Here is a 14170-nt window from a genome sequence, read left to right as displayed (position 1 = left end):
AAAATTTAAGTATAATAGCTTTAAGAAATAGAATAATACTTAGGGTAACCTTTTAAATCTATACCTCGAGTTTACCAGGCCGTGACCGGGGAAGCGGATGTCAGATGTTAGTGGAGTACCAGAGTCCAAGCTTGGATTTTCAGATAGCTCCTCCTGTCCGGCGAATTCCCTGCCATGATTTGTCGTCTAGCTTTTTGTCACTCCACTATTCCAGTAGATGACATGAACAGCCATCTCATAGTAAACTCACACTCATCCCCGACGGACGAGGCTCACCCCAAGGGACCTATCATTGCCTACAGTAGAGTCAGATGTCAGATGGGAATATGAAGCGAAGCCATTACGCCTGTGACCAATGCCGAAGGTCGAAACGAGCTTGTGATGCACCACCTCTTCTTGGCCCTGCATCTTCCAGATGTAGCAGCAGTTCCATGACAGTTGGAGAGCGGCTCGGTAAGTCAACCGGCGCGACTGAGCCGCTCCCTTGACCCTCTGATGAACAAGGCTAATTATAGTTAATTGAGGTAGCCTCTGGGACTGGCCATGAGCCTTGCTCTTATTGTACCAAGACCAGGAAGACGTGTACTATGAACTGGGCTTGGTCACAAATACAGGCAGCGACTTCATTAGATGCTTCAGGCCACGGACCGAATGTTCCGGTCAAGAGGCAAAGAAGTGAAGCGGCTCATACACCGCATCAAGCAACACCAGCTTTTGAGAAACAAGATCCGATATCTGCGGCTTTACGCGTCAATGGCTCATCACGGCCAGTGTCTCATGATCCAAATCGTCTCACTCAAGGCCCGCGTTTACCCAAACTTCAAAGAGCAGCTCAACAACCAGCCTCAAGCTCAATCAACGGCACAGCATTTCAGACACCTCTTACTCATAATAATACACCAAATCTCAGTAATTATAACACCATAACTGGCCAGTTCTCGCCCAGTTATCCGCAATCTACTTATTCACAACCAAATGACTCACGTCTCTCAATTCAGTCACAACTCAACGCTTGGTCGTCTACTCCTCCATCAAACTCATCAAGATCTTACAGTCATTTGTCTACGCCGTCCATTGGAGAGGACACCGCCAGTGAAGATGACACAACGAGATTCAAGCGTCGGCGCACATCGCCAATCTGGACTGACCATCGCATGAACTCATTATCGCCGTTCTCAGTTGACCAGACAATGATGACGAGAACCAACAACCAATTCATTTCCACAAATCTCCTACAAATATACCATGACGTTCTCGAACATAACCTTTCATGCTGGCTCACAGAAGTCACATGCCCTTACAGAGCTCCAGGTTATGTCACATCGGGGAGCTATGCCCCTACGGAATGGGGATCTTCGTGGTCAAACCGCATATATCGCCGCACTATCAACCTCGACCATGCAATTCAGACAGCCAAACTGACACGGCTAACGCGGGCCGAAGACCAAGGCGCCGCTAAAGCATTCCACCTTGCTATTATGGCATTTGCAACGCAATGGGCTCAAGGCAGTCGACGCCAACAACAGCGCTACTCTGACGAGGATGAAAGGCCAGAAGATATCCTCAACGACATCAATGAGGAATTTGATCGAAACATTCAGCGGAACATCTGGGAGCAAGCCAAAAGAGCCCTGCAAGAAGTCTCGGACGTTGAATCATATCGCGTGGCAACGGCGGAGCTAATATTCGGTCTCACACAAAAGCCATGGACCCGTGATGATGGGTCCGTGGCCCCAAAGAACCCCAGCACATTGATCAGTGCTTCTCCAAAAGTTGATTTGAAGGCTTTGAACGCTGAGCTGGGAGAAATTATATCACGAGACGGTCTCCCTGTCTTCATGGAGAGAGCTGCACGAAAAATGCATGCTCTCAAGTTCCGTTTCGATTCGGGCCGCCGTGGCGTCACTGGACCTCTCACTAGTCCAAAGAACAATGATCTATTGTCCATGATGAACCCTGAAGATCGCGGCACTGTTGGGCTGCTATACTGGCTTGCGGTTATGCTCGACACTGTCTCATCGTCTATGAGTGAGCGTCCAGTTGTTGTTGCTGATGCGGACAGTCAGCATGACGATGCAGATGAAGATCTTGACTCAACGACAAACGGACGGTGGAACGTACCTTTGTTCATTCAAGACAGTTTGGAGCAGCCTCACATGTATCATACTGTGCATTGGCCTTGCTCTTATGAGTCTGCGGCTGAAGCTGTCACCAAATCAGCACCCGTCAAGGTCTTGCTATTCCGGCATGTTTCTTATCTGCAAAACATTCTAAGAAGAGGTGGTCGTGGTGAGAAAGTCGAAGAAACAATCAAGAACACGACCTCCCTATATCGATATTGGAATATGACGCATGGTGCGTTCTTCAAAGAGCTACTCCATGACTACGAATCAGTGCCAGCCCGTCTCCAGAGCTGGTTTGTCTGTATCTCAGCACATTGGAACCTCGGTGCCCTCATGCTCGCCGATCTTATCGAGTATGTCGATGAGAACGAGCTAGGAGAAGCAACAGCATCTCAGAGCCGATTAGCCAGCAAGATGGTCACAAGAATACGTGAAGCGAGTGCACGAGAACTCTCCGACCTGGCGAAAGTATCAACGCCAAGTCACAACCTAACAAACATGACAGGACCTCAGATGTCACATTTCCACCATGCAGTAAACGAAGCAACAATTCTCACAGAGCCATGGACTATCATCCTGATCAGGGCCTTTGCCAAGGCTGCTATGATATTAATACACGAAGCGAACGATTTCTTGGAGTTTGGGCTGACTACACCAGCCAACACTGGCCACGATTTTCAGGAGAGCATGCGTCGTGCACAGGATTGCGTAAAGGGGTTGTGGATATTAGGCAAGAAGTCTGATATGGCGAGGAGGTCGGCAGATACCCTGGTTTCAGCGATGAAGAAGCTGAAAGTATAGGTCTTGTTTGTATACCCATTGCTTCTATTTTTGTATTGTGATTTGGCCCTATTTTCATGTTGTATATACCCTGTAAGTTTCACAATTTATACACCGAGGAACCCCGCATTTTTGGCATGTGTTATCCCGAACAAGCCAACGTACATCGCCGCAAACACAGCATGCCCACTGCCACTGTACCCGTCTCCGCTTCCGTTCCTGGCCTCCTGGATGATTACTGTAGCCGTTCTTTCCCGAGTGACTTCCTATACCTATCGAACGACGACGGTCGGGAGCGTCTTTAGACCTGCTAGATTCATCGTCTTGTCCCAGGGGCTTCTTTTCCTGCACAGATGATGGTCCGGCCTCATCTGTTCCCGTTTCGAAACTTTCTGAAGTGAGTGGTAATGCGAAGAGGGCAAGCCGTCTCTGATGCTCGCCAACATGACTCTGATATGTTTTGATGTCTTGTAGTTCGAGCTTGCAGAAGGGACAGCATGATCCCTTGGGGAATCCAGTCTCGTTGAAGGTGCCAAGTTGAACTAAATCCTCATCCTCGGCCGCGCTTACATGGTCACCATGAGTCTGGCGAAGGTGTTCCCTACATTCACTGCTCGTCGTGGATTTGAGGCTACATCCAAATGGACAAAAATAAATCCTCCAATGCTCTTCCAGTAGATGTTTCATCCAATCTTTGCGGAGGGCATACCGATACCGAGGCGTTAGGCAATCTTCCTCCAGACAGACATATGGTTGTAAGTCCTGGTACACATGCTTTCTAAATATTGTTAGCTACATCCAACATTGTACCTTCGTGGCAACTTACTTCCAAGCAGCTTCGGAGTGTACTTTTACCATGCCCTGGCAATACACACAGCGAAATAGATTGCCTTGTGTGGCTTCTTGAGGGAAGACAGGGACCCGACTTGCTCGTGCATCATCTACAGCCGAACATGATGTGACAGAGGAAAGCTCAGGGCCGATTTCGTTGGCCTCATTGTTTCTATGTGTCAAGTCCTCCAGGGCAATCTGCTCCGCAAGGGGCTCCATTTCCGGTATAAATAGTGTGCCACCGTAGAAGGAGAGACTCTGTTGGTCTTGTTTGTGCTTGAAGAGTTGCCGCCGAGCTGAAATAGCCTTGCCAAGACGCTCTGCTATAGCAGAATCTATTTCGGGATACATGGAGCGAACGTGTTGGATATCGAAGGGCTCAAAGGGCGATGGCTCATCGGTTGTTCTGGCATCAGCCAACGATCCCCTTAATGCTGGATTGAGATATGATAGATTGCTGATTGCATCGTCTATATGAGCCAGAATCTGGCCTATCTCTGCTGTTGTAAATTCGTTTAGTGTTTCCGCGTCGTCTTCTGATTGTGAGTCCTCCTTGTCTTCGATCTGATCCCAAGGTATCATTTTCCCAACAGTGATCGCGTGGGCATCTCGAAGTAATCTCTGGATATGGCTCAAAAGCCGGATAATCTGGAGCTTGATACGGTTGTTGTCTTGCAATTCTTGATCAAGTGAGTGTGTTCGGGCGTTTCTTGACCAACGAGTGAATCGACTTGTTAAGGTCTTGAATCTCACAATCTTATCAGGGTTGGTAACATTGACGATAGTCGGGTATCCCAGTTTCTGTTCTAGGCGCTCAAATCCTCTGGCGCAGCCTGCCGCCAGCTGATCAATACTTTGGGCATTTTAGGGAAGTATCACCGTCTGTGAGGACGAATATTGGTGTTGTAGGTAGCGACATGATTCCATGCTGACAGGTGGAAGGTAAGGTACTTGATCAAGTCCGAGTCCTCCAATGTAAGGTAGGTATGTGCAAATATGCCACCTCACAATATGCATATATGCATGCGCCAATATTTCTCTTGCACTTTCAACCCCTCATTTCCACCCAATGCATTCATGCCCAAGTAATCATGAGAGTGTGACCTCTCTCTCAGTTGAGCATTATCGTTCGGATATACCACCAACACCCGGACGGATCGGACACTTTCATTATCACCAGAATCATGTCTGGACTTGAAATCGCAGGCCTTATTCTAGGGGCAATTCCAGTTGCAATTGAAACACTCAAGACGGGGAGTCAAGTAATGGCGATATTCCAACGAAGCCGCAGGTACGAGAATGAATTGGAGAGGCTGGTCAATAAGCTTGAGAACGAACGCGTGAGGCTTGAAGACGTGTGTGAAAAAGTTCTCATCGATCTTGCGCCTCACTCGAGGATAGACCACTTGATCAAAAGCCCTGATCGCATGTTCAACGATGACCCAGAACTTAAAGCCAAACTTCGAAGGCGATTATGGAAAGGCAGTGAACTCTTCGATCAGACGCTGAAAGATATCAATTCTGCCATGAACGAAGCTATAAACCGCGTTAATCTTCAGATTCAAGATGAGTCCAACATCAGAAGATCACTCAAGCACTCGTTCCTTGACGACTTATTATCTCGGATCAACGAAGGGGTTTCGATCCTTGAGCAGCTCGTGGATAGGAGCATACAACTCGAGCCGGCTAGGAACAGGCGTTTCCAAGGCATATTCCTATTTTGCATACGCAATTTGGCATGCGAGCTCGCCTGTGCACTGCGAGCCAGCTTCCATTGCACTTGCAGACACCAAATCTGTTTACAGCTCGAGAGACGGTCCCCAGACATGGTCCCTGGCGATACAGAAGATGAGGCCGCCAAATACATCGGGTTTCACCTTGCACTCTCATATATAGGGCCTTCTATAAAGCCTGACATTGTCTCTAGTCGGGATACGATGTGGTCAGATGTGTTTGCCAAACCGAGCCCGATATCCCGCCCAGAAGCCTTGACTATTACTATTCAACCAAAGCCAAAGGATCACATGAAGGTTTCTAGGGAAAACAGCAGTCCCATATACAGTCGATACCTTTCCTCGCCCATGAATGGCTCGGCCAAGCTCCAAGCCAACTCTTTCGAGCTTAAGTCAGTGGTCAACCATCCGCAACGATCTTCTAGAACCGTGGATCTCTGTAATAGTATCACGCGGCCCATTAAATCTAGTACCGAGACATCCTATGGTATGATATTCGATGCGTCAACCCCAGAATCGTACGCATACCATGTATCCTCAGTCATCCTCAGCAAATACCGAGCACGATGTGGTAGGACTATGACATCGTTGAACGAAGTTCTTGGTCAGAACCGTCGACACATGATTCTCTCGGAACAAGACAGACTCAAATTAGCCGCGGTCATATCTTCCAATCTTCTTCAACTTCATGGCAGTCCATGGATGCCGAAAGTCATCCGCAGCCAAGATATCTACTTGATCCAAAGCGAGGATGACCCCATTTGCGATCGCTTTTTTGTCATGCAAACTCTGCCAAACAAAACCGGTCCCTGTATTGAAGAAAATACGGAATTGAGTTCTATGAGGAACCAGGCGTTGTTCTATCTGGGTGTGCTTTTGATCGAATTGGCTTTTGGTAAATCACTTGAGCTGCTTCGAAGTGAACGGGATAAGTCAAGCACTGGTTCTCAATTCTTTACAGACTATAGAACAGCGAAACGATTGATCGATCAAGTTAAGAGCTTCATAGGGCCAAGTTACGGGAGTGCAGTCTCACGGTGTATTGATGGAGAGTTTCACGGACGAGGAGTAGGGCTTGAAGATCAAGATCTGTCTCACGATGTGTACGCTGGAGTCGTGGCGCTGTTGGAGAAGGAGTTGGAAGTCTAACAACCATCTCACAAAGAGTCTACTAAGACAATTAAAAACTATATAAACAAGACTGAGCGCCGGCAGTTAGTGTGTTAATCTCAAGCAAGTTGGAGGTGACTGTACAGGGTAATTGGTTTGGTATGTGAGATGGTGGGTGACCAACTCGATACTTGACAAAAACAAGGCAGATACTCTTGAATGCATAAAAAGTTATGAATGACGAATCAAGACTGAGTCAGTCTCTGGTTGAGCTGAGAAAGTGAGCAATGTCTCGAGTTTCTTTGACTGATCGACCAGGATGAACCCCCTTGACCCATAATTGCTTTTTCCTGCCATAAAGACAACATCGATCAAGTCAACAACACATCCTTGTGGTAAATCTCGCACGAGTCTCAGATCCTGCACTCGTTGAATCAATTACTCACTTCAAGTGACACGATACATCTCACTTGTTTGCTTCTACAGGTATTCTACAGGGGTTGTCCTCGGCCGAACACTCGGTCTGTCTCCTCTCTCTCTGTCTCTATGCAGATCTCTCGCCCTTGTCCACCTCCTTCTAGCACATACGACCATATCATCAAATCCGTATCCACGGAACTGGCTGAGTGATAGCTAAGACACGGGCTAACTATCACAATGACAAGTGATCAAGGGGGTATATCCCGACATTCAGGTCGTCAACTGAGACCGCTCTGTGGAGCCCTCCCTTTTGCCGACGAGAACTATCTAGCCTCATGTTTCTTCTTGTACTCTGAGTGAAAAAAAAGAAACCTCCTACACTCGTGAGAGTACGAATGTTTCGGGCCAAGATCAAAGTAAAGGCTTGGAAAGAGTTGAGGCGAGGTTTGAGAAAAGAAGCCACTCAACCCTTTTGGCGCGGGCCCATTCACTGCTAAGCCCTGCTAATACCCTCTCAGGCATGCTCGTGCCCATGTCAAGCTGAAGTTGAAGGCTATCTCCAAGACTAGCGATCTTTTTTGACGCTGATGACAACCTGACATCCCAAAAGCAAAGAGCCATCCCAGCGATCAGCTATCACATATCCTCCTCATCACAGACGGTATGAGATAGTTCTCTGATCGACGACCAAATGACGATTAACCCATGGCAACTTGAGAATTCCTGTGAATCTTGGTCACTGACATAGTCACTGCAGAGATAGTCGTGAGCCTTGTAGACTCTCACATCGCTCGAGTTGCTGGCAGACCCGTGCAAGAGTTCTCTCCACCTAACAACAACGTTCCATCCCTCGCTCGTCTCCTGTTTCCAGAAAGACAGTATTTAAAACTGAGACAAGATCTTCCCATTCCTAAACGCCAGTTCTTCAAGCCCTGGCGCGTGGCAAACAGAGGCCGAAAAGCGACGGGTCTCGGAACCCCTCCCCAACTGTCTTCAGATCCCCTTTACTGACAATCTCAGCACAGTATTGCCTGATAGTCACTTTCACATAGCTTCTTCTCAAACTGCAAGCTTGGCATGAGCACAGTAGATACAGTTACTCTGGCGGGATCACGGTCCGTGGCCGAACATCGAGCGCTTGTCTCACTCCACTGACCACTGACGACCTGGGGGAGCTTCCGATAGGGCGAGCCAGTAAGCGATAAGGGGAAGGGATGCAAGTAATATATAGGTCATATAATTCCACCACCATTGCTACAGAAGGGAACAAGTGACAGCTATTCGTTGGTATGCAGGAGCTCAAGCAACCCGATATTGCTCCACCAGAACCATGATGACGAGGACTTTGCTAGTGATGCCAGACAAAAAGCATCTACTGAAACTAGACCTCAGTTCAACAAGTTACCGTCGTAGAAAGGCTTCGACCCTTGTTGCTTTTTCCTCTGTCCCAAAAGCAAAGTAATACAAGCTCCTCTCAAATGCGTCATCGCGGCACGAATCATCAGCTGTAGACCATTAGCTCCAGACCACAATATGAGACATAGTATGTCAACAAACCTCGGCATATAGCTTCCTTGGCCGATTGAACGGCAACACCACCTCGAGCTGCCAGCTGCACAGCAGCTTCGATAGTCTTGTCCAATACTTGCCCATCCTTAAACATGTCGCAGACCAGCCCACAAGACAAAGCTTCTTCACTCGAGATCGGCGTTCCAAGCAGGATGGCTTTCATGGCCTGAGTTGATTTAGTGAACAAAGTCAGTCTCGGCGCCTCATCTCGAGCACGTGTATCATGAAGCTTACTCTGAACTTGCCCAAGGCAGACGTGAGCCGTTGAGTGCCTCCCGCTCCGGGGATGAGACCAAGGTTCACCTCGGGGAGTACAAACTTTGCACGTGTAGATGCATAGATTAAATCACACTGATGTATGTTAGTTACTGGCTATCCGTCCTTATGTTGAAGTCTCACCATCATGGCAAGCTCAAAGCCACCTCCAAGCTATCACAAGTTGTCAGTTATAGGCACTATCACAAAGTATTGAAGCGATCGTACCGCAGGCCCATCTACTGCTGCTAGAACAGGCTTCCTCACAGCAGCCATGCCATGGCACAGATCTTCCAGGTAACGACAGGATCTGGCTGCTTCTGCATCCATCGTCGATATCTCCTTGATATCGGCACCAGCTGTCAGGCAGATCAACAAACTGCCAAGAAAACGTGGTTCGGAACTTAACTCACCTGAGAAGCAAGAGCCGCGTCCAGTTACTACGATGACTTTGGTGTTTGAGTCAGCCGAGACTCGAGAGAGAGCTTTAAGGAACTCAGTAATCATGGCTTTTGAGAGTGCATTGCGCTTCTCTGGGCGGTTGAGTGTGATCACTGACACCCCCGGTGCGTGGGCGGGGGAGTCAACAATGATGAGACTGGCATCTGACATGATGAATGACGACGTTGGAAGAAGAGATGACCAAGCGGAGAGTAGAGCTGTGAACTGGTCGATAGTGACAGGAAGTGACAGACAGGTCTTTAACCCTGATTAGTTGAGTATCTTTTATGCCAAAACGACGCGCCATCAACTTACCAAGTTGAGTCGAGTTGGCAGCACAATCATCAAAGACACTCTTGGCACCATCAAAAAGCCACAGGCTATGTATATCTTCACGGTATCTTCACACACCCCGAATTGCAGGGCGGGAATGGATCTCCAAGACATGTCCGTCATAATCGTTAGCCCCTGGGCAAGGGTTCACTACCACTTAAGATTGACTGACAGGTTCCGGTTTCCAGGGTGTGGTCGAGTACCCCGACTAAGATCCAGCCCATCGGAATCAGGCAAGGTAGTATTGAAGGAATACCCCAGAAGACGGTTCCTCAAATGTGAAAAGCGATTTATCGGTACCTGAATTGCGGGGCCTTGTCCGGATCCCCCCTTGGCGTCCACATGTCTCATCGCCCGTCACATTCCTCTCTTGACCGGGCTGCCCCGTCCCACATTCTTCCGTACCCCGGGGCCGGCTCCGTATAACTGAGACCCCCGGGCGGGTGTGAGAGGAATGCAGAAGCAAGTATGACAATCTGGTTCCGCCGTCCCCTCCGGGGGCGTGAGTTCGATCGCAAGTTGCTGTGGAAACCAGGGCAACCTCCATATCTCGCGACGACGTCAAACCCCCCATGGGGACACGTCAAGGGACGATTGATGGATCAAAGACCGATAATGATGAGTATGGACATCTCAGAAGACAAAGATGAAACATCCTTTCCAGGGCGGGTGCCACCTGTGCCACGCCGTTGAAAATATATAAGCCCGCCCGTTGGTATCTCAGGGTCAACTCAACGGTCAACAACAGACATCAACAATCCCCATTGTCTCTTCCTCACCTTATTTCACTCTTTAAAGTGCCCTCTTCACAATGGCCGTCGTCAGCCCGCTACAGGGACCTTCCCTGCACAAGTCTGCTCTTCAACTTGGCCAAGGGGACTATGTCGAGCCTCCATTCCCAACAGTGACTTCAGCATTCTATCACCATGCAAGAACTTCTCCAGATACCATAGCCCTTCGTGATCTCTCAGGATCATTGAAAGAGCTTACTTATGGACAGCTTGCAAGACAAGCCCAAGAGTTGGCTGCACAGCTCATTGCTCAAGGTGTCTGTTCTGACTCCCGAGTACCACTTGTCGCTAAAAGGGGACTGGACATGATCATTGGTATATGGGCAATCCTTTCATGCGGAGCTCAATATGTTCCTCTCGATGGAGGTGTCGTTCCTGATAAAACTATTCGTCGAGTTCTTGAGCAAGCCGGCGGCGGCGTCGTCCTTTGTTTGTCTTCAACAAAGCACCGCGTTACCTCCCAACATCCCAACCAGACTGTGGTTGTTATTGACGAAATGAAAACGAGCCCTGTTGAAGAGGATGCTCATATCGATCTCGCAACTCCAGATTCCGGCTGTTACGTGATATATACATCAGGTAAGTCAACGCAGAGCTCAATGTTTCAGAGTGCACTTCTCACAGGGAGATAGGAACAACAGGAGAGCCGAAGGGCGTCGACATCACACACAGAAATGTCGCCAATCTTGTGTGCCTGGCCCCGGGGAATCTGGGGGTAGAAGTTGGCACTTGCGTTGGCTCGGTCCTCAACATAAGTTTCGACATGGGTGAGTTTCTCGTATCCAAGAGGTTTCCAATTCTGACCCAACTCAGCGGCATGGGAAGTCTTTGTTTGTCTATGCAATGGAGGAACACTCGTTCTCCGAGGTTCTAAGTGGGAACCAACTCTCCAACAGGTTCGTTACGGCTACATCACTCGATTACCAGGCTCCGACTTACACAGAAATAGATTGATGTCCTCATCTGCACACCAACAATCCTCTCCAAATATCATCCTACACAATATCCCAGGATAAAAACAGTGGCCACAGCCGGCGAACCAACTACAAGAAGGTGAGTAATCAGTTGAGCATAGCTTCCAACAGCTACTGACCGGTGTAGTCTTGCCGATTTGTGGGCAAGTCACGGCACATATTGGAACTGCTGCGGCCCTACCGAAACAACGATCGTAAATACTATGCATCAACATGTCGCTGGACAAGAGTTATCGATCGGTCGACCAACTCCCAATAACAGAGTATATATCCTCAACGGTCTAGGTGAGCCCGTACCTATGGGCGCCACAGGAGTGATGTGGGCAGGCGGCCGTGGAGTCTCTAGAGGCTATATCGGCCTTGATGAAAAGACTGCGGAGAGATACAAGCCGGATCCATTTGCCAATGACGGGTAAGATACCTCGCTTGGTTAGACTATCCCAGAGCTGACAGTCCAGATCAACGATATACAACACTGGCGACCTTTGCCGTTGGAGAACTGATGGTTCAGTCGAGATTCTCGGCCGAGTCGACGATCAAGTCAAAGTAAAGGTACATCAAAAGTCCCTTGTCGCACTCGCCATGATCTGACCTCAATTCAGGGTTTCCGCGTGGAGCTAGATGGCATCTCAGCATCCCTAGCTTCGGCCCCAGGCGTGTCTCGGGCGGCAGCGCTGCTGATCGACGGAGAGATACATGGGTTTACCACCCCGCGCCGATGCGATGCAACCACCACCATTAAGCATGTACAGCAACACCAGCCCTACTATGCCGTTCCTACACACCTCCACCTCCTCGATGAGCTACCCTCAACACCAAATGGCAAAGTCGACAAGGGAAAACTCAAGGCATTGGCCTTGGCAAAGCAGACTGTTGCAACGCAACCATACGAGAAAGAAGGAGTCCAGGATAACCACGCCGAACTCAAGTCCCAATCGTCCATGTCGTCTCTGTCGACTCTGACCGAGAAGATTGATCTTGAGAGTGGTCTGCCTGATAAGATGGTGGCACGACCCCTCAGAGGTCTAAGACATAGGATCTTCATTGTCTACCGCACCCTGTTCAGTCTCATAGGACTACTAAACTTGGCAGCATTAATCTGCGTGGTTGCTCTGCAGCTCAAGTCAGAATGGCTTGGTATCATCACTGCCATCAACCTTGTAATCGCAGTACTTGTACGACAAGACACGGTGATCAACATCATGTATACCATCTTCTGCTCAGTACCAAAGCATTTGCCGCTCGGGATCAGGAAACGCTGTGCCAAGATATATCACCTGGGTGGTGTGCACTCCGGTGCGGGAGTCTGTGCCACAGCATGGCTGGTTATCTCGACGGTACGTAGAACAATCTGCAATGCAGGTTTCTGCGAGGGTCACGCGATTGGGTCCTTGGCAACACAGGTCGTATCGTGGGCTCTATGCGGGCTGCTATGTTCCATGGTGGCTACTGCATGGCCCTCTTTCCGGAAGCAATACCACAACTTCTTTGAGCGTTTCCATCGTTTTGCCGGTTGGACATCATTGGGCCTATTTTGGGCTCGGACAATTCTGGCAATCAACGACTCCCGGCCTCAACACCAAGGACTGGGGATCGCCGCCGTTAAGACTCCAGACTTCTGGCTCTTGGTGGTGGCCACCCTCAGCATTGCCTCTTCATGGCTTTTCCTGCGCAAGGTTCCAGTCGAGGCCGAAGTGCTTTCTGACCATGCAGTCCGCCTGCATTTCGACTATACTGTTCCCGTGAATGGTAGTTTCACCCGCTTATCACGACGACCCTTGATCGAATGGCACTCTTTTGCAACCATCCCCAACCCGCAGGCTAATCAGCATGCCAAGGGTTACTCCTTGGTTGTCTCCAATGCTGGCGACTGGACTCGTTCTTGTATACAAAACCCTCCCAGTTCCATCTGGGTACGTGGTGTGCCGACATGTGGTGTGATGCGTATCGCAACGCTCTTCAACAGAATTGTCGTTGTCGCCACAGGATCCGGGATTGGACCGCTACTGGGCCACATTGTCCATCAGACATGCCCTACACAGCTGATTTGGTCTACATCACGACCAGAAGAGTCGTTCGGCAAAGAGCTTGTTGGCCAGGTTCGAGACGCTATTCCGGACGCAGTGATCTGGAATACGAAGACTCAAGGCCGGCCAGACCTTGTGCGAATGGGCTATAACCTAGCCAAGAGCTTCGATGCCGAAGCTGTGATAATAATAGCCAACGAGAAGATCACCAAAAAGGTCGTGTATGGCCTGGAGACGCGCGGCGTGCCAGCTTATGGTGCCATCTGGGACAGCTAGGCTGCACAACCATACATTCGCTTTTCACCAACACATTTCCTTGAACATGTATCTCCAACTTTGTACACTCTCATACCTTGTCTTTCCTATTGATCGTGTTTTGGGTGTCTGACTAGACCACATACTGAATCCCAGTCCATTATTCTTGGAGTTTTCGTTTCTTTCAGTTTCTTTCTTGGCCAGGTCGTATGCAATATTGTCTTTGTTTCTTACTGGATGTATAAGTTATTGGCAAGCTCAAAAGCCGAAGAAGGAAGGGTGACATCATGGTGCTTAAAGATTAGATATGCAAGTATGCAGTAAAACGGTGCGAATCGACCTAGCTTTACCCAAAATGGCAATTTAAAGATCTACGTAATTGGCTCTTTGCTCAACAACTTCAAGATTTGCCGTGTCAAGAACCATGTTATCTTTGCGAAGGATAGCTACGACTGCAGTCCCGGTGGCTGGACGCCAGGGTCTACGGCCTGCAGTTCCAAGCACGAGATTTTACTCCCAGGCTGTCGG

At 49.0% G+C, this 14170-nt stretch overlaps 5 protein-coding genes across 5 annotated transcripts; 3 read left to right on the top strand and 2 right to left on the bottom strand.

The window, feature by feature from the left end:
- Window positions 1–587: 587 nt before the first annotated feature.
- On the top strand, window positions 588–2924 carry FSUBG_5699 (regulatory alcR; the record flags this gene model as incomplete). Its single annotated transcript, XM_036683822.1, has 1 exon — window positions 588–2924. One exon carries the CDS (start codon window positions 588–590, stop codon window positions 2922–2924), a length of 2337 nt encoding a protein of 778 aa, XP_036538833.1.
- Window positions 2925–2948: 24 nt separating this feature from the next.
- FSUBG_5698 (uncharacterized protein) lies at window positions 2949–4653 on the bottom strand (the record flags this gene model as incomplete). Its single annotated transcript, XM_036683821.1, has 5 exons — window positions 2949–2972; window positions 3069–3504; window positions 3613–3681; window positions 3730–4567; window positions 4614–4653. The coding sequence occupies 5 exons, from the start codon at window positions 4651–4653 to the stop codon at window positions 2949–2951; spliced, it is 1407 nt and encodes a 468-aa protein (XP_036538832.1).
- Window positions 4654–4918: 265 nt separating this feature from the next.
- Window positions 4919–6616, top strand: FSUBG_5697 (uncharacterized protein; the record flags this gene model as incomplete). The annotated part of the gene is made up of 1 exon (XM_036683820.1): window positions 4919–6616. The coding sequence occupies one exon, from the start codon at window positions 4919–4921 to the stop codon at window positions 6614–6616; it is 1698 nt and encodes a 565-aa protein (XP_036538831.1).
- A 1782-nt stretch (window positions 6617–8398) lies between these two features.
- Window positions 8399–9433, bottom strand: FSUBG_5696 (enoyl hydratase; the record flags this gene model as incomplete). Its single annotated transcript, XM_036683819.1, has 5 exons — window positions 8399–8502; window positions 8555–8732; window positions 8801–8917; window positions 8966–8995; window positions 9050–9433. The coding sequence occupies 5 exons, from the start codon at window positions 9431–9433 to the stop codon at window positions 8399–8401; spliced, it is 813 nt and encodes a 270-aa protein (XP_036538830.1).
- Window positions 9434–10406: 973 nt separating this feature from the next.
- Window positions 10407–13663, top strand: FSUBG_5695 (non-ribosomal peptide synthetase; the record flags this gene model as incomplete). The annotated part of the gene is made up of 7 exons (XM_036683818.1): window positions 10407–10965; window positions 11019–11153; window positions 11200–11282; window positions 11336–11439; window positions 11488–11772; window positions 11819–11912; window positions 11963–13663. 7 exons carry the CDS (start codon window positions 10407–10409, stop codon window positions 13661–13663), a joined length of 2961 nt encoding a protein of 986 aa, XP_036538829.1.
- Between the last annotated feature and the right edge of the window lie 507 nt (window positions 13664–14170).

Source organism: Fusarium subglutinans (genome assembly GCF_013396075.1).
Source record: "Fusarium subglutinans strain NRRL 66333 chromosome Unknown NRRL66333_c0000057, whole genome shotgun sequence".
In the NCBI taxonomy this organism is placed as follows: domain Eukaryota; kingdom Fungi; phylum Ascomycota; class Sordariomycetes; order Hypocreales; family Nectriaceae; genus Fusarium; species Fusarium subglutinans.
This window is presented reverse-complemented; position numbering and strand designations above follow the sequence as displayed.